The 18,990-nt window shown below is 49.0% G+C and overlaps 2 protein-coding genes across 6 annotated transcripts in view; one reads left to right on the top strand and one right to left on the bottom strand.

Moving 5' to 3' along the window:
• Positions 1–3,765, bottom strand: part of Prune1 (prune exopolyphosphatase 1) — a 29,385-nt gene extending 25,620 nt beyond the window's left edge. Inside the window, exon 1 of one of the 2 annotated variants that reach the window (XM_055603665.1) lies at positions 3,475–3,765. In XM_055603665.1, coding sequence (XP_055459640.1) covers positions 3,475–3,513 — 39 coding nt within the window. In that variant the 5' untranslated portion in view covers positions 3,514–3,765. The remainder of the gene's footprint in view (positions 1–3,474) is intronic. The other variant, XM_055603664.1, reaches the window with a different exon arrangement.
• Positions 3,766–4,309: 544 nt separating this feature from the next.
• Mindy1 (MINDY lysine 48 deubiquitinase 1) lies at positions 4,310–18,686 on the top strand. 4 transcript variants are annotated; one of them, XM_055603663.1, is made up of 12 exons: positions 4,310–4,442; positions 4,561–4,627; positions 5,091–5,450; positions 10,322–11,063; positions 13,638–13,695; positions 14,120–14,184; positions 14,677–14,835; positions 15,191–15,293; positions 16,160–16,302; positions 17,357–17,548; positions 17,834–17,986; positions 18,172–18,686. In XM_055603663.1, the coding sequence occupies exons 4-12, from the start codon at positions 10,611–10,613 to the stop codon at positions 18,250–18,252; spliced, it is 1,407 nt and encodes a 468-aa protein (XP_055459638.1). In that variant the 5' UTR covers positions 4,310–4,442; positions 4,561–4,627; positions 5,091–5,450; positions 10,322–10,610; the 3' UTR covers positions 18,253–18,686. The 4 variants fall into 4 exon arrangements, with proteins under 4 accessions (XP_055459638.1, XP_055459636.1, XP_055459635.1 ...); XM_055603661.1 differs by having other exon boundaries at positions 5,085–5,450; XM_055603660.1 differs by having other exon boundaries at positions 4,756–5,450.
• Positions 18,687–18,990: the final 304 nt, after the last annotated feature.

Genomic DNA, 18,990 nt, shown 5'->3' with positions numbered 1-18,990 from the left:
CCTTGGAGGAGGAATTTGGAGAACTGGGATAGTGTGATACTGGAAAAGTATTACAGTAGATTTGATCTCTTGCCAACCTTCATAATATTGTAGAAGACTGTTATCTGGGGGAGAATAGTGTGGAGGGTAAGTGCTGGAGAGATGATTCGTGCTTTTGGGTCAGTTTTCAGGTCCAAAGGCTTTTCACTAAATAGTGGAAAAGAGAACAAGTATTTACATGAAGCTGAAAAACTCCCAACAGGATAGCACTCAGAATGACGCCCTAAACACTCTCCATTAGCACTGGGAGATACGGCAGTTAATTGTCCTTGCTGCTCTCCCAGAGAACAGAAATTTTGTTCCAAGGACCCAAGTCACGTGGCTCACAACTGCCTGTAACTCCAGTTCCAGGGACTCAATACCCTCTTCTGGCCTCCTCGACACAAGCACGCACACATGGACGCACGTACACACACACACACACACACACACACGTACACACACACACACACACACACACACATAAAGAAATATTAAGGGGCTGAAAAGATGGCTCATCAGTTAAAAGCGCTTACTACTCTCGAAAAGGACCAAGTTCCGTTTCTAGCACCTACATTGGATTGCTCACAACCTCCTGTAATTTCAGCTCCACAGGTTATGTGGCACCTGCACTCACACGTACAAACACAAATAATTTAAACATTAGAATTTTTTCCAAAATCTTCAAAAATAATTCTTTTTTAAAATGTATTTATTTTTATGCATACTTGGTGTTTGGCACACATATCCATCTGTGTGAGGCAGTCGGATCCACTGAAATTTGAGTGACAGACCAAGACAGTTGTGACATGCCATGTGGGTGCTGGGAATTGAACCAGAGTCCTCTGGAAGAACAGCCAATGCTCTTAACTGCTGCTGAGCCACCTCTCCAGCTCCCAAAAATAAGCCTTAAAAAAAAAAAAAAAAACAACTCTCCAGACTGGAGAGAGATGGGCTACATGGTTAAGAGAACAGACTACTCTTCCAGAAGTCCTGATTTCACATCCCAACACCCCCATGGAGGCTCACACCATCTATAATGGGTTCTGATGCCCTCTTGTACTTGGGAGGCTGAGGCAAAAAGACCAAGACAAAAGTCCCAGGCTAGCCTAAGCTATAGAGCAAGATACTATCTCAGGAAACAAGAGCTAGGAAAGGGGAACAAATGAGAATAAAGTCTAACAGAGTGTGTGTGAGTGTGTGTGTGTGAGTGAAGATGCCATGATTTAAAAAACAAAACAAAACTATTGTTTCGTGGAGAGAGAAAAAGAAAGAGGAAGGCAGAGAGGGGGAGAGAGCAGATGGTTCAGCAGACACAGGCATTTTCCACCAAACATAAAAACCTGAATTTGATCCATGGTGCCCACTTGGTGAACGGAGAACATGGAGAATGTTTCCTCTGACCTGCACATGTATCCACTGCATGGTGAGGCTCCCAACACACCCGTAAACAAATAAACAAATAAACAAATAAATAATGTTTCCTCTGACCTCCACATGTATCCATTGCATGGTGAGGCTCCCAACACACCCATAAACAAATAAATAAATAAAGCTTAATCTAACAATTCTTTAGGGGTTACAGAAATGGTTCCGTGATTAAGAACCCATACTGATATTCCAAAGGATTTAGCGACCACGTCAGGAAACTCACAACCACCTGTAACTGAAGTCCCAGGGGATCCAATGTCCTCTTCTGCATTCCATGGACACTGCACTTAAATGTACAAATACATACATATACAGATCACAAAAAAGAAAAAAACATTTTAAAGGGCCTTTAATCCCAGAGGCAGAAAGATCCCTGGCTTGAGACTAGTCTAAGCTACATAGTTCCAAGCCAGCTAGGGCTACATAGTGAGACCCTGACTCATTTAAATGAAAATTAAATGAAAATTTAAAAATTAAAAAAAAAAGATAGCTAAACTGGGCATTGCAGTAGACTCCTATAATCCCAACACAGAAAAACCAAAAGTTCAAGGTTGACCTTGGCTACATTGGGACTTCATGGCCAGCCTGGGCCATAAAAGACCATCTCAAAAACACACACTGAAAAGTAAAACAACATAGGCAGACCTCAGGCCAAGAGTGATAGCATTCTTAACTGGCACTGGGGGATGGAGGCAGGAGAATCCCACAGGAAAAGAACCAATGAGAATTGGTTCCAAATTAAAACAATTTCCAAAAAGTATGGTGGTTTTTTTTTTTTTTTTTTTTTTTTTTTTACCTCAGGGGAGTTATGAGGCCTCAGTCTGTAGCCCAGGCTGCACTTTAACTGCTATAAATATGCACACACACACATACATATATACAGATATGTATATATATTTGCCTCAACCTATCCAGGGCTAAGATTACAGGTATGCAGCACCATGCCTGGCAAGATGTCTTCCAAAATGAAATTTTTGGTGTAGCTGGCATCAATTTGAACCTCACCCCAAATTCAAATTAAGAATATTTGTTTAGCCCTGCAGCCAAAGCTACTGCAGAGTTAGGAGACTTTCAAGGTGTGTGAAAGACCACAGTCTTTAACAAGGAACTTTAAGTTTTGTTCTATTTTTGTGAGGTTTGGTTCGGTGTGGTTTCTTTGAGGGTTTTGTTTTATTTTATTTTTCATCCCAGAACTGGCCTGAACTGGTGAGCGTACAGCCTTGTCCTCCCAAGTGCTGGAACTAGAGGCATGCGGCTACCACACCCAGCTAAGTTATTTTAAAGGAAGACAGCCATCTGTCTCGGTTTCTACAGGGGCAGAGACATTCACAGCGGGGGCCAGGTGACCTGGAGCCTCTAACGGGAACTGCGGACAGCACAGCTTGTCAGCGTGGCTGGGTGAGCCCAGCTGGCTCCGAAGCACTGAAAATAAGCTACAGAGAATCCAGGGGCTGAGCCTATGGTTTAGAGTCCACACACTTTGTATTTACCCCTCACCAAGGGGAGAGTATTTGTACGGATTTGCGTGTGCGTGTTTGTGTGTTAATACCGAAGGAGAACACTGGAAGCAAAGGAAGGTAAGTTGTGGGTCAACACATATGCCTGAGGCATTATTCTGTTTGTTGGCGTAAAAAAAAATTTAAAGTAAAACACTATGACCGCCCGGGGGGGGGGGGGGGGGGGGGGGCAAATCGCCATCAGAGGCAATAAAGCCCTGCACCCAGGTGCCCTCTCCATCCCGAGGTTCACCCCGAGGCCAGCGGGCTGAAGCCCTGTTTGCCGAGGGACAGAGGGGCGGGGAGAAAGGGACAGACACACCTCGCCGGGCGGGCGAGGCTGGCGGCCGAAAGGACACTCACTTCTCCCGGCTCTCCCGCCCATGGGCGAAGGCTTTGGTTCCCCAGCTCCCCGCGTCCACCTCCGCGATCCCTCCACGCCGACCGTCCGGGCTCCCCAGACCCCACACCTCCGTCCTTCCCGGACCCCACGCTGCATTCCTTTGGGTCACAGACCGAGACCCGTTACCTGCAAAGCGGCTCGACAGTCCTGCAGGTAGTTCTCCATGGTGAAGCCCGAGGTGTGCCGCTGCCCCTCGGCGAGGAGAGCTAACCCGGCCGAACGTACCCCGCCCCAGACTCAGGGTTTAGAGCCGAGAGTCAGGGGGCGGGACTCGAACCCCTTACACAAGGGTTCGGCCTCCGAACCCCGGGAGGAAGTGCGTAATTCGGCACTCCGGCGTTACTCCGCCCCCAGTGGCGGAGGCTGAGTTCTGAGCCCAGAGACTCATGGGAGGTTAAGGAGGAGCATGTTGCGGTACCTCCTGGGAGATGTAGTCCAGAAGCTCGTAAGGGTTCCCTAAGTGAGTTTACAGGGTGCTATGACAAATTGTTCATGTGTCACAATTACTCTCCTTTATGGCATCTGAACTTGCTCTTTCAGACAGGACTTATCTTTCCATATATTACACAGAACATCTGTTTGAAATTAATGTACATTAACTTCTCAAAAAAAATTTTATACAACGTCCTACTATGTAGCCCAAACTAGTCTGGAATTTATAATCTTTTTCCTTGGCTTCCTGAATCAATGCTGGATTCACAGGCCTGGTTTGGTTGGGACTTTAAATTACAACATGGCTCTACATCTTATTAAAATAGCTTCCCATGTTAGGTGTTTTATTTTTTTCTCTTTTTTTAATTCTCCCCTTTACCAAACTGACCTATTTAATCAATGATGTGTTTGATCATTCCAGGAAAACATTAGCATAATCTTTTACCCATCTTCTTAAAAGCTACAGTCCTGCCAACTCTTCCTGCTTCTTCATAACTCCGTTGCCTCTTTTCTCCTACAGCCTGAGCAAATATCTCCTCACTCCATTCTTGGATTGTTGCAAACGTGACTTGGCTTCCTGGGTCTCTCAGCTTTCCGAGCTGCTTGAAGAAGTCTCATCCAGGGGCAGCCACGTCAATGGAGTCTAGAGGAGCCTTCAGAATGTAAGGCTAGGTTCCAACATCCCTTAACTGCCACTTGCGAGTCCCAGCACAGACGACTGGGGGGGGGGGGGGGTGCCTTCAGCATAACATGTCTCCTCATTTTTTAATCTATCCCCAGGTTTTCCTGCTTCTCAGGGAGGTGAGAGGAGGCAAGAGTGTCTTTCTCACCCTTGACGTATTACCAGGTACAAAGATCAATAAGTTTCATTTCTAGCCTTAAAAAAGAAAAGATACAGGGAGAAAGGGAAGGCTTGGTTAGGAACCCTCTGGGGCTCCAGAAAAACAGGAGCGGGGTTTCCCCTTCCCATTAAAGGAGTCAGTATTCAGACGCGATGCTCTTTCGCCTTGCTTGCGTGGCTCCAGAGCGGAGGACTGCCGCGGGCGTCCGGGGAGGTCTAGCCGGCTGCTGCCGTCCCGCCCTGCTGCTCCGGGTTCTCGCCAGAGAGGCCCACGCGCCCCGTCCCTTCCCGCGGCGGGCGGAGGGAGGCTCTGCTGTTTTTCCCTCCTCCTTTCCGCCGCTCGCCGGGCCGCTGACCGGCTCGGACAGCCCCGCCGGGCCCCCTGCGCGGCCGAGCAGGCCCCTCCCCGTGCCCGGCCTCCGGGGACCTCGTCCTTGGCTGACTTGTCTTTGTCCCGACCGAGGGAAAGAAGAGGAGGAAAAGCCACAAACTTCCTCTGGAAGCGGCTCTGTAGACAGGGCCTGGCGCGCACGCCGGAGGCTCGGTGGCTCGGGGATCGTGCGGACGCCGGGAGGCCGGGGACCGCCGGGGCTGCGCGCCGCCTGCCCTTGCCCCCCACCGTCCCCGGCGCCCGCGGCGCTGTCCCCGTCCCCCAGAGGCCGCGACCCAGGCTGGGCGCCGCGCAAGCCAAGCCGTGTCAAGCCGTGTAAGCTCCGGGGCTGACAGCTGGGAGGCAGCTGGCGCCCCCCCGGCCATGTCCCCTCCTCCCGCGTCGAACCACCAGAATTGAGTCCTCTCCCGGTGCGGGAACCGCACCCACCTCTTGAAGGTAAAAACTTTGTTTTCAAACTATCTTCTTCACCTCGTCTCCCGGCTCTCCTCTTCCTCTCCCTCTCCCGGGGGGAGGGGGTGACACCTGATGTCCCGTCTGTGGTCGCTTATAGAATCCCAGTGAAAGCGAGGCGGTCCCTTCCTTACCCCATTGTCAACAAACCCTCTCCCTCTCCTTGAGAGAAAGAACTGTTCGCCTTATTCTAGAGGCGTCTCAGAGCGTTGTTGGTATGGAGATTAGCATTCAGCTAAGAAGGTGGGGTAACAGCAGTAAAGGACTTGAGGGGAGAAGAAGGGTCTTGAGGGTGGGTGATGTCTTTGTTTGTTTGTTTTGCTTTTCGAGACAGGGTTTCTCTGTGTAGCCTTGGCTGTCCAGGATTCGCTTTGTAGACCAGACTGGCCTCTAACTCACAGAGATCCACCTGCCTCTGCCTCTGCCTCCCCGAGTGCTGGGATTACAGGGGTGTGCCACCGTGCCCTGAAAGCTTGATGTCTCCTTGAAGCTGCATGCATACCTATTTAATGTTTCTTTCACTGCCAAATAAATAGTATCAGCCGCTGACCAGGAAAGCACCAGAGTTTTGTGACTCCCTCGCCTGTCCCCATAACTAATTCCAGGTAGAAAGGAAGTGTGGGATTTGGACTGAAGAAGACAAACAGAAAAAAAAAGAAAAAAGAAAAAGAAAAAGAAAGAAAGAAAGAAAGAAAGAAAGAAAGAAAGAAAGAAAGAAAGAAAGAAAGAAAGAAAAAAGGAGGGACCAGGCTGAAGCTCCAGTTTGTTTGGGTGCCCTCCCCTCATACTTTACCTTTTTGGTTGCAGCTCTCAGTTACCCTTCCTGCCCTGCCCCCCCACTTTCTCCACCCCACACCCTCCAGTGGCTTCTTGTAGCTTCTTTCTTTGGTTGGCTAGCTTTTCCAGCCCCCGCTTAGTTATTGATCATTTCTAGCCTTGGGCAGAAAATGAGCCATGCTTGTCTTTGGCCTTTTTAATATTTCCCAGGCGTGGCCTCTGTTTCAAGGTTCACCCTAAGTGCCGTGGAGGGCAAGAGATGTGGAGAGAGAGAGAGGAAAAAAGGTGGAAGGCCTGCAGGTAGTTTTTGCTACTCTGATTCTAAATTAACAAAGTGTAAGTTATCTGCATCCAGCACAGAATGTACCTGAATCAGGAGAATGATCAGTTTCAGTGACTAGACTTAGGTTATTTCAGTAACGTTGATGTTTCTCTGTAGCCCAGACAGACCTTGAAATCAGAGCCCTCAAGCCTTAAGTCATGGGTACTCCCCACCCCACCCTCACCCCACCCTCACCCCACCCTCACCCCACCCTCACCCCGCCCTCACCCCAGAAGCCAGGATGGGCAGGCCTGAGACACCTAGCTGTCACTCCTGTTCCTCCAGCCTTCTCCCAGCCCCCAAGTCCTGAAGGTTTACAAGAAGAAAACACATGAGGAGGAAGCTGGACAAAAGACTAGAATTACCTGGGGTGCACGCCTGTAATCCCAGCACTCTGGAGGCAGAGGCAGGTGATCTCTGAGTTAGAGAACAGCCAGAGCTAACTCGGAAAAACCCTGTCTCTAAAAAACAAACAAACAAAAAGAGACAGTAGTTGAGGTCTGGCATGTCATAAATCACTTAAAATCCTTCACTTGGGAAACTGAGTCAAGCTTACCAAAAGCTTGAGGCTACCTTGGGGCAACCAGAGATCCATCTGTCTCTGCCACCACGCCCAATGACGACAGTTTCAAAAGTCATTTAAAAGAAAGAAGAAAAGACAAGATTCCTAATTGATTTAAATTCTCCTGTCTTTCTTTCTTCCTGGCACTGGGGATCAAACCCAGCGACTCGCTAGGCTGAACCCCCAGGACTCTCTCCGTTTTCTCCACACTAATGAGTAGTGGGTAAGAAGACTACAGGGAGAGATCTCAGAGTCAGGAATCGGCTTCTTGTCCTTGTGGTCCTATCTGTTCCTCACTCTAGGCTTGGTGGGTCCACAGCAAGTTGGACTGGTCCAGTGTTCACATCAACATGGTCTGTATGGGAGCCATAAAGAGCACGCGAGCTAGCGGGTGTGAGGCTTGGGCCTAGGGCTTAGTGTGAACCAGGCAAGGTTCCACCTCTGAGCTATACCTCCAGCTCTTTTGAGTTTTGGTTTTTTGTTTGTTTGTGGGTTTTTTCCATTTTGTTTGTTTGTTTGTTTGTTTGTTTTTGAGACAGGGTTTCTCTGTATAGCCTTGGCTGTCCTGCACTCACTTTGTAGAGCAGGCTGGTCTCGAACTCACAGAAATCCGCCTACCTCTGCTGTCCTGAGTGCTGGGATTACAGGCGTGCACCATGGCGCCTAGTGCTTACTTTATTATTTTTTAATAATTCATTTAATTTTATTTTATGTGCATTGGTGTGAGGGTCTCAGCTCTCCTGGGGCTGGAGTTACACACAGGTGTGAGCTGCCTTGTGGGTCCTGGGAATTGAACCTGGGTCCTCTGGAAGATCAGCTAGTGGTCTTAACCACTAAGCCATCTCTTTGGCCTTCTTTTTAAATTTTATTTTGAGATAAGGTCTCACAAAAATCCTCCTGCCCCAGCCCCCTTAGTACCTGCAACTAAAGGTCTTTATCACTATTACAACTAGTGGAGGGCTATTAATATAAATCTATATATTTATGACTGTTTGCCTTTGTGTATGTACACCACATGTGCTTGGTGCCCATGAAGCCAGAAGAGGAAATCAGCTTTCCTGGAACTGGAGTTACAAATCCTCCTAAACTCCTCTGTGGGAATTGAACCTAGGTCCTTTGGAAGAGTAGTATGCCCTTAACATGGAGCCGTCTCTCCAGCCCTGGGGTATTTTAACGTAAATCAATAATCAGTAGTTTTCCGTTCCATATAAATACGGAGCAAGATACTATCTCTGGGAGCAAGCACTGCTGAAACAAATAGAAACTGAAGAGTGGCTGTGTCAACTCTAGCTGGGGAGAGCCATCTGCTGGAAGAATTAGGGGGAGTCTTTTTTGTGCCCCGTAACTAAAGTAGTAGGTTCAGAGCCTGTGCCTGGGCAATCCTAACAAGCCAGGTTAGTCTCGTCTTCAATAAGCCAATTAAAAGAGCTGAATTAATAGTGAAAAGTAGGAGCCAGTGAAATGGCGTAGTTGGTAAAGGCTCTTGCTGATGACCTAAGTTTGATCCCCAGGTTCAAGTTTCCTTGTGGCCTCCAAGTGTGTACACACACAGACGCTAAATAAATGAACTAAAATTAAAATTAAATATTGAAAGCCAGGAAAAATTAAGCAGAGATTTATTCAATGTGGCCGCATTAGGACTAGCAACAAAAATATATGGTAACACCCCAGGTCCATATTCAGAGTCACAAGTTAAGGGTGAAGTTTAAGTTAGAGAGCCAGGGTCTGCACAACTGAGCAGTGTAGGCAGGTCAAGGTGTGGTCCTGCCGGTTGTTGACCCGTCACTGTGTGGACCTTAGCCTCATCCTGAAAAGTTGTTAGGACTCTGTGAAATCTCTTTTCCTGGGTACAGGTTCCTCTGTGGCTGGCTTCAAGAGTCAGTGTTTTTCCCCTCCCAGCTTGAGATTCCCAGGGGAAATCTCAGTTGCTTGGGATCCATTGTTTGAATGGTCTTGATAAATGAGATGAAGGACATGAGGTGTCTCTTCAGAACAGCTGAAAACACCGGTGTTTACATTACAATTCCTAACAGCAGCAAAAGTACAGCTATGAAGCAGCAATAAAAATAGTCTTATGGCTAGGGTCACGCAACAGGAGGAACTGTCTTACAGGGTGGCCTCCTTAGGAAGGTTGGAAGCACTGCTTTACAATGGCCTCAGTCCTTTCAGGGATGCCCAGGTTACAGAGTGGCTTACCCAGCACTGATTCAAGTCTCATGATCTATGTTTCCCATTCTGTACAAGAAGCCTCTCCCTCATCTTTTGCTGTCATTGGTTTGGGTACAGTTGTACAGTTGAACTAAGTCTTCTGAAAATGAGGCATGATGGACCAGGCCTCTAACATCAGCACATGGGTGGCTGAAGTAGGAGTATCACCTAGAATTCTGGCCATACCCTGGCATGATAGCATGCACTTCTAAGTCCGAGACTCAGGAAACAGGCAGGTAGATCTGGGTTTGGGGCTAGCCTGGTCCACATAGGCCAGCCAAGGCTACATAGCAATATCTTGTCTCAAAAATAAATAACTACTGAGTCCTTTGAGGAACAACATTTCTTCTTCCTCAGGAGCTTGGCACAAAATTTAGGAACATGGTGTTACCTTCTTGCATCTCCATCCACAAAACCATATGATGACTACCCTCTGGGCTGTGGATGAGCAGGGAGCATCGTATTCCTGAGGATACCAGGAGCTTGTGTGATCAGAATGTTCTAGGAAGGGCCAAGGTTTGGCAGTGGATATGGTTTATGTAATTAACAGGTTGCCTTTGACAAGGCAGCTTAAATATCACCATGTTAATAGCCGTAAGGATTGTTTGGTTTTGTTTATTGGCGTGTTTGTTTGAGAACCCAGGGGCCAAACAAGAGTGCCACGCGTGCCTGGGAATCAGTACACTGGAGCTGTACCTCCATCCCCTTTAGGATCATTTCATATTTTTCTCTCCAGCCCTCTTCCTTCTGCCTTGGCTTTGCACTTCACCTTTAACCTTTACTTTCTGTCTTTTCTTTAAAAAGAATTTTTTTTAATTTAGTTTTGTGTGTGGGTATTTTGTGCCAGAAGGAAGGTTGTGGATCCCCTGGAAATAGAGTTATAGGTGGTTGTGAGGGTCTCGTGAGATCTGGAAGAGCAGCAGCGCTCTGAGGCTCTCTTCAGACCCTTTCTGTCTTTCCCTCACTCTCTATCATTTTCTGTTTCAGGGAAGCCAGTTCCACCCAGTGTCTCCAGTCCCCTCCAAGCCTGGAAGCCCAAGTCCAGCTAGTCCCATCTGGTCACAGCAAGTTAGAGGTGGAATGAGCACGCAGAGAAAAGCTGAATCTGAAACCACAGTGGCTGTCTACACTGTTCGCTTCCAGACCTTTCTTGTGCCCTTTGCTCTGTAACTCAATGACCTTACTGACCAAGTCTTTTTGCATGCTAGAATCACCCTAGGCAAGGTACCGAGGTCAAGAGACACCTTCATCCCCCTCAGCTGACTCTGTTCCCACTATGGAAGAATCTCAGGCTGAACACTCAGCTCCTAGCAAGGCCAGTAATGCAGACACTGTTGAATCTGAAAAACACAAGGCCCTGAATGGACCAGAGAAGTACCCTCAGGACAAGGACAGTACAGAGGCAGATGGGAAAACTGGAGAACAGGAGACTAGAGACCAAGCTTTGCCACCAGCACAGGATGGAGAAAACCTTGAGTGTCCTCCTCCTGAAGCTAGCTCAAGTCCTCCTGGGCCGGCTTGTGGGACATCATCTGAGGTAGAGACAATAGAGGTGTTTTCCAGGCCGCAGGCGCTTCCCCAGTCCCCCAGGACCCAACAGCCTGATCTCGATTTCTACTGTGTCAAGTGGATCCCTTGGAAAGGAGAACGGACCCCCATCATCACACAGAGCACCAATGGCCCTTGTCCTCTCCTGGCCATCATGAACATCCTCTTTCTTCAGTGGAAGGTGAGCCCAGAGAGCACGAGCAGGGGGCTGTGAGGCACTGGGCAATTGAGATGTCCACAGATTTGCCTTTCAAATATGCTCGGTTTACTCACACACACATTCCTTACAATATCATGCTATGTAAAGGTTACCGCAGTCTCACACACGGATGTCTGACCAAGTGTGGGATGGTTACTTGGGCAGCGATTCAGGGTTCCACTGGGAAACCTCCAGTAAGAACACTTTGGGAGCTTTTTCAAGCTCAACCCATGTTGGGCATGATGTCCTGTGGCAGGCCAGAAGGGTGGCACTCGAGAGCATTGGTTGGCAGCCAGCAGCTAGTGCTGAGAGGCGGGCAGGTGTAAACTGGGCATGGGTGCTGGAAACCTGAGGGTCACTGAAGCCAGAGTAGTCCCACAGGGGCCAGTCTCTAAGTTCCCTTGTGATGGGTAACAACACAGAGCCTTGACCTGCTGTGTCCCAGGAGTATGGCAGTGCGATCCTAGGGGCCACACTAGGACCAATGGACATTTGTAGAAAGAACTTTCATTCGCCTACTTCAGCTGTTGTCTCAGAGCCTTACTGCCTCCTCCTGCTAACCTAGGCCTAGTCCTCGAAGCTTCTAGCCTCCATACAATCTAACCTAAGCCTAGAAGGTTTTCAGCCTCTGAGACTTACTGCTGAATAAGCTCTCCCTTTCTTTTGTTTCTGTGCTCAAAGCTGGCTGGTTCAACTCTGCTGTTCTTGCTAAAAACTGCTCTTCCAGCTAACTTACTCAATCTGGCTTCACTCTTGGCCCTTGATGTTTTCTGCTTGGCTTCAAACTTAACTCCAGCAGTCTTTTCTTTTCTTTCTTTCTTTTTTTTTTTTTTTAAAGACTTATTTATTCATTTCTTATGTATACAATGTTCTGTCTGCATGCACACCTCCATGCCAGAAGAGGGCACCAGATCTCATTATAGAGGGTTGTGAGCCACCAAGTGGCTGCTGGGAATTGAATTCAGGACCATCTGGAAGAGCAGCCGGTGCTCTTAACCTCTGAGCCATCTCTCCAGCCCCAGCAATCTTTTCTAATCTTCTGGATCCTTCTCATTCTCTGGCTCATTCGGTCTTCACCTGTGTTCTCTCTCTCTCTCTTCTAAAACCTGTCTCTCTAGTCTGTCCCAGTAAACTGCCTCCTCTTCTCTCTGCATTGTATCTTAAGTAGCTTTCCTTTTCTCTCTCTTCTCTTGAGAGCTGGTCATATCCTATTCTGTCAAATCTCTGACTTGTCACTATTTCTGCCACTCAAGTAGACATCACTTCCAAACATGAGTGCTTCCTTCTGCAAATTTTACCTTCATCGTTTGTGCCTAAGGGAGTGTACCACACTAAGCTTTTCTTTACCTGAAACTTGCTCTCCACCGGGGATCTTGAATGCAGATCTGCTTGCCTCTGTCTTCTGGATTGAAGGTGTGCTTGTATTTCAGGCGGATCACACACACCTAGACAGTCTTTGAATCTGATCTCCTGCCAGAGCAGCCATGTTCTGAATTAAAGGCATTAGTTTTGTGCTATTGCAGCTCACAGCCTAGGGCTGGTTCACTGAGAAGTCAGTGCTTCCTTGAGGTTGCTTCAGAGTTCATTAACTTATCAGGGCCTGCCTCTGGCTGGCTGCTTATCTTGCACAAAATGGTTTTCGATTATGTTCCTAACATTAAAAGAGACTTTATTGGGGGGTGGGGTAAGGGAACACCGGGAGTGCTCTTCTCTGACCCCCCCCCCAGCTGATGTTTCTTAAGTCAGTCCTAAATTTCCAGATCACTCTCCTCTACTCCTGTCTTCCCTACTCTCACATTGGGAATGCTCGGCGGTAGTTCCAGTCTGTTCCCTTGACCTCACATTAAGCCCTTTTCTCCCCATTGCATCTCTGGTCTTCTGTTTCTGTCTTTCTTGCTTCCTTTGTTTGCTTGCTTGCTTTGTAGGTTTTTCTGTCTTTATAGATTCATTTATTTAAAGTATACTGTCTGCAGGCCAGAAGAGGGCACCAGATCTTATTATAGAAGGTTATGAGCCACTATGTGGTTGCTGAGAATTGAACTCAGACCTTTGGAAAGAAAAGTCAATGCTCTTAACCTCTGAGTCCTCTCTCCAGCCTTGTTGTTTTGTTTTTTGAGGCAGAGTCTCCCTATGTAGCCTTGATTGGCTTGGAACTCACTGTATAGACTGAACTGGCCTCAAACTCACAGAGCTCCCCCTGCCACTGCCTCCCAGTGCTGGGCCTAAAGGTGTGCGCCACCACCTCCCAGCTGCTTCTTAAGGGTTTTGAGACAAGGTCTTATACTGTAAGCCAGCTTACAGTAAAAAAAAAAGGGGGGGGGGTTTGAGGAGGTAAGGGAAATGAAATGAATGGCTTGTAAGAAGGTCAGAGCTAAAAAAACAAAAACAAAATAAACAAAACAAAAAAAAAAAAAACAACACAGTGCTCCTCCTGCCTCTGCTTCCCAGATACTGGAATTACATGGTGAGCCACCATGCCTAGTTTGCCCCAAGCTCTATGTGTTCCTTCGTCATTGCTGTAGTAAAACTCATATCCAACCACCCTTCTCCCTTCAGGTGAAGCTGCCCGCTCAGAAGGAAGTGATCACATCAGATGAGCTCATGACACATCTTGGTGAGTGACTTTTTGAAGGGGGGCCCTCATTTGGAGCTTGGATGTGGCGTTGAGGGTAAGGAAGAGCCCGAGCCTTTCCTTGTGAAGCTGGAGAGTAAAAGGCAAAGATCAGGGCGTCGGAATATTTGAGATGCAGCACCGGTTCTGCCTGTACTCACTACCCTCCCACACAGATTGCTGGTGCTGGGGATCAGACACAGGCCTTGACTGTGCTGGACGAGCGCTGTATCACTGAACTTCAGACCTGGCCTCTGTCTTTACCCTGGGTTGTTCTTTCACCTCTATACGCCTATTTATCCTCCGAGAAATTAAAATCCTGAATTATGGTCCTGTGATATTACCCCCTTCTCCAGAAGAGGTGGGGAGCCAAACTTTTGGGACAACTGGCAGGGTAGGATAGGCTGATAAGTTTCCTGTCTTACAGGAAACTGCCTCCTGTCCATCAAGCCCCAGGAGAAGTCTGAGGGCCTTCAGCTTAATTTTCAGCAGGTGAGGCAAGAGGGCAGCGGACATAGGGTCCGCCGGCTGGCAAGGGGACCCTGGACCTAGTGAGAAGCCTTTGTGGGTAATTCCTGAACCTTGCTATCCTCTTGGGGAATGGTATCTCTCTGTCCTGATTAAAAAAAAAAAAAATGTTCATTTTTATATACGATAAAGAGGGATTAAGATGGCCCAGCATACTAGTGTACACCTTTAATCCCAACACTTGGGAGGCAGAGGCAGGTACATCTCTGTGAGTTCAAGGCCAGCCTGGTCAACAGAGTGAGTTTCAGGACAGCCAGGGTTGAGACCCTAGCTTGAAGAAGAAGAAAAAAAAGGGGGGGGGGTGAGGAGGTAAGGGAAATTAAATGAATGGCTTGTAAGAAGGTCAGAGCTAAAAAAACAAAAAACCAAAACCACAGGACTGCTGGTTTGTTTGTGGCTGGTGGGAGTGGGAGGAAGGAGAGGCCGGACTGGACATCTTGTCTCTCCTCCTGCTAGAACGTGGACGATGCAATGACCGTGCTCCCTAAACTGGCCACAGGTCTGGATGTCAACGTGCGCTTCACGGGCGCCTCAGATTTTGAGTATACACCTGAGTGCAGCGTCTTTGACTTGCTGGGCATCCCTCTGTACCATGGCTGGCTGGTCGACCCACAGGTGAGGGCGGGCCTGTCGACCCACAGGTGAGGGCGGGCTGGTCGACCCACAGGTGAGGGCGGGGCCCGTGAATCTGCCATGAATAGGGTGGGGGCATCTGGGAAGAAAAGGGTTGGATCAGTTGGAGGAAGGGTAGGATCTGGAGATTGAAAGCATGCAGAATTCCTCCAATTTTAATATTATTGGGTGGAGTCACATCCCTGCACAAGGAAACCACAAACAAGTAAGATCAGGTCTTTGGACATCAAAAGTTCAGGTATCTTTGATCATGGAATCATGTCCAAGGGGCTTGGTTCGTTTCCTTCCTTAAAGGAAAACCAGTTTATTTTTGCCCCACCCCTACTCTAATCCCCAGAGTCCTGAGGCTGTGAGTGCTGTTGGAAAACTGAGTTACAACCAGCTGGTAGAGAAGATCATCACCTGCAAACACTCCAGTGACCCCAACCTCGTGACAGAAGGTAACAGCGATACCCTGCTTCCTTGTAGAGGTCATGTGCAGGGAAGGGCAGCAGCTGAGGCTTGTTGTTTTGCGCAATACAAAGAGAGAGACAGAGACAGAGAGAGAGGAGAGAAAGACACTTTTTCTTCTTGGTACACGGTCTCACGTAGTTAAAGGCAGCCCTGAAGTCACTGCCCAGCCCAGAAAGCCTCACTCTCCTGAGCAGAGAGCTCAGGTTATGCACACTCCCACTCCTGGCTGTGCTGGTTGAATACAGCCAGCCTTTTATGAAGGGTTTTTATCTCAACTCTGACAGGGGTGCAACGCGGGCTCTTGGCTCAGGCTGGCTTTGCATCTGAGGATGATTTTGAACCTCTGATCCTTCTGTCTTCAGCCTCCAAGCACCAGGCTTACAGGCATGCATAACCAAGCCTGGCTTCAGCTTCTATGTATATGTGTGTGCTGCTGGGAACCAGATCTGGGGCCTTGTGTGTGCTAAGCATACTGCCTAATGCTGAGCTGCCCCAGTGTAAGGAAGGGGTTTCAAAGAGTGGGACTCAAGAGAGCTCCCCGGGGCTTTTTGAACAAACTTCCTTATCGTGAACTTTGTTTTATTTGCTTTGGGCTATGCTGGGGGTGGTGGGGGCTTTAGTGTTTGTTTTGAGGGCCTCTCTATGCAGCCTGGCTAGCTGGTGGCGAAGAGGTCCACGGGCCTCCCTGTACCCCCACACAGGGCAGAACTAAAGGCATGCACCACCACGCCTAGGACCGAGCTCAGCGTCTGCGTGCTGGTGCCACATGCCCAGCGTTTTGATTTGTTTTGCTTTTTTTCCTGTCACCGGTTTGGATTCAAGCCACGTCTCTCTCCTTTTATGCCTCTGGCAGGCTTGATTGCAGAGCAGTTCCTGGACACCACTGCAGCACAGCTGACCTACCACGGCCTGTGTGAGCTCACAGCCACGGCTAAGGAGGACGAACTTAGTGTCTTTTTTCGAAATAACCACTTTAGCACGATGACTAAGCACCAGGTGATGGGGCTTTGGAGGACGGGGAGCAGGAACCATGTCATTTCCCTACACCTCTTTCTCTGGGCTTAGTGTGTCAGGCAGGGTAAAGTGGGTTAAGCCACAGTGACAAATAACCACTAAGATCCTTGTGGTTCACCACAACAAGTGTTTGTTTCTAACTCACAGTGCATGTCCAGTGCAAGCTGGCTACATCCTATCTCACACCATCTTCACCCTGGGTGAAGATCTTCAGGCTGACAAAAAAGCTTTCATATACGCAGGAAAAGTGCCTTCCATCAAGCCTTTATTCTCAGTGCTTCTACCTGGAAATGACCCAGGGCAGGTTATAAGGGATAAACCTGCTATTAAGGCAGGACCTAGAGAGGTCAGTGGGACTCTCCTGAGTTAGGAGCTGAAGCTCTTTAGTGATGGAGTAGAAGAGGACGAGATTTCTGGTTCTGCCACACACTCTCCACCCCTAATCCAGCCCTAGCTGGCCTGGAAGTCAGGTGTGCCCACAGCCAGACTGCTGGGATTAAAAGTGTGCACTGCCACACCTTGCCTTGCCTTGCCCTTCTGACTTTCCTGCCTCTACCTCCCAGGGGCTAAGAGTATAGTCAAGTATCACCACGCCCAATTTTCCTGGTTCTCAAAGGGTTTATATCTTTAGACATCCCCCGACACAAAGAAGCAGAGGGAAGAGGGTAGGGAACTGGATTTGGTGTGATTCTCTAGCATAGGATTCCTTAACCACAGCTCACCCACCCGTGTTCAGACATCCCTTCCTGCTCCCCATAGCCATGCATACTTAGGAAAGATTGAACGCTCACTCCAGTCAGCACACGGACAGCTGTGTGCTGTAAACTGCCTCTGTATCTCTGTCCCACCAATCTGCTCTTTTTTTTTTTTTTTTCAGCTTTGTGGGAGGTTGTGTGTGAGGAGGCAGGGTGTGATGGGGATCAAATTCAGAACACTTGTACTTGCCAGGCCCTGCCTCCCACTGAGCTAAGGCCTGGCCCTGGCTGTCTCTCTCTCTCTCTCTCTCTCTCTCTCTCTCTCTCTCTCTCTCTCGCAGAGTCACCTGTACCTGCTGGTCACCGACCAGGGTTTTCTCCAGGAGGAGCAGGTGGTGTGGGAGAGCCTGCACAATGTGGATGGCGACAGCTGCTTCTGTGACTCCGACTTCCACCTGAGCCATTCCCTAGGCAAAAGCCAGGGGGCAGAAGGTGGGAGCAGCTCTCCGGAGAAGCAGCTGCAGGTGGACCAGGTGTGTGAGGCCTTTCAGGACTGGGCGCAGACGTGGGCTGTCACCTGTAAGTGAGCTTCATGCGTATTATTGGCTGGAGGCGTGCAACACCCACGCCTCTTCACGTTCCTCTTGAGCCATTTCCTTGATTGCGGTGTATGTCCTGGCACCACAGATAATGGACTCGACGGTGTTTTTTACTAGAGGGAGAAGGGCTGGAGAGTTTGAAGGAAACATGGTTTGGAAGTTTCACCTGAATCTCTATCCTCTGGCCGTCGTCCATCTTGTGATTTGTTTTCTCTCTAGGACTATCTTATTGCCTTGTCCCTGCAGCAGCAGCAGCAGCCACAAGACATGCTGGGCCTTAGTGACCTGGAACTGGCCCAGCAACTTCAACAGGAAGAGTATCAACAGCAGCAAGCAGTTCAGCCTGTGCAAGCAAGGGCCCCTTCCCCCCAGGTGAGCCTGACCCTCTCTTGGTAGGCAAGGGCTGACCTTGCTTGGCACAGAATGCATATGGTTTCTGTACAGGTCTCTGAAGAGTTTTTCCTTGTAACCTTGTGCGGTACATCTTTTGATCTTGAGCCCCATGCCTGTGCCCTCTGCCAAGGTTATTGGATAACTAATTGCTAAATCTCACCCAGGGGAGAGGAGCCACATCGAGACGCCCAGCTGGAGAGCGGCGGCAGAGGTCAAAGCCTGAGTCAGACTGTGTTTTGCTCTAACTCTGCCCAGATGGAGTAATCCGCCCCTTCTTTCAGAGGTGGTGACTAGCTGGCTTGCAGCACGCCCCCCTTCCCTGAGGCATACAGGGTAACCTGCGTGCACTGCTGGGGATTAGAGCAGCCAGCAGGTGCCAAGATCAGGCTCGGCACCTCATTCGCCCTTCTGTGTTGCTGTCTTCTCTTCCCCTCCTCCAGGGCCACATGGGTGGGGTGAAGGTCTCTCCCATCTCCCTTTCCTGCGGTAACGGGAGCGTACAAACCCAGGCTGCTTGGTGAGGTACCCCTCTGTATGCATCTACCCTGAGTCCGGCCTGCCTGGCTGCTCCTGGGTTGCCACAGGCCTGTCTTTGTTTTCAAGAGTTTGATTTGGGTTTCTATCTCTCTGATTTTTAATGCCTTCCTAGGGGTTTGGAAATAAAACTTCTTTCCTGAGATATGTTGTTTTCCTACCCTGGAGTGGAGTTAAATATTTGACCCAGTTGAGGAATGTGAACAAGGGAGGCGGTGGGGAGGGGACAGGTTGCCTGTCATTCCGCACAGGGCCAGCAGGGGGCGCCCAAATGTGCCTTTTCCCTCTTCCCTGCCTTGGGAGGTGTTGTGTGGGAAGTGACTCTAGTTGGAGGTGTATTTCCAGTTCCCTGCTTGGAACTGGGGGATGTTATGAGACTTCCAGGGCCAGCAGCTCTTGCAGATGGCCCTGTGCCAGTTAAGATCCCCTGGTACCTATTCTTAATTATC

The sequence above is a fragment of the Psammomys obesus genome, unplaced genomic scaffold, assembly GCF_907164565.1.
Source record: "Psammomys obesus unplaced genomic scaffold, mPsaObe1.curated_primary_1811, whole genome shotgun sequence".
NCBI classification, from domain to species: Eukaryota; Metazoa; Chordata; class Mammalia; order Rodentia; family Muridae; genus Psammomys; species Psammomys obesus.
Note: the sequence above shows the minus strand (reverse complement) of the source record. Positions and strands in the feature narration are given on the sequence as shown.

Excerpts from the sequence above, each read along its gene's own strand:
- Mindy1 (XM_055603663.1), top strand. The coding sequence starts at position 10,611 with ATGGAAGAATCTCAGGCTGAACACTCAGCTCCTAGCAAGGCCAGTAAT. Across the intron at positions 14,836-15,190 it reads GCTGGCTGGTCGACCCACAG|AGTCCTGAGGCTGTGAGTGC; the intron begins GTGAGGGCGGGC and ends TCTAATCCCCAG. Across the intron at positions 17,987-18,171 it reads CAAGGGCCCCTTCCCCCCAG|GGGAGAGGAGCCACATCGAG; the intron begins GTGAGCCTGACC and ends AATCTCACCCAG.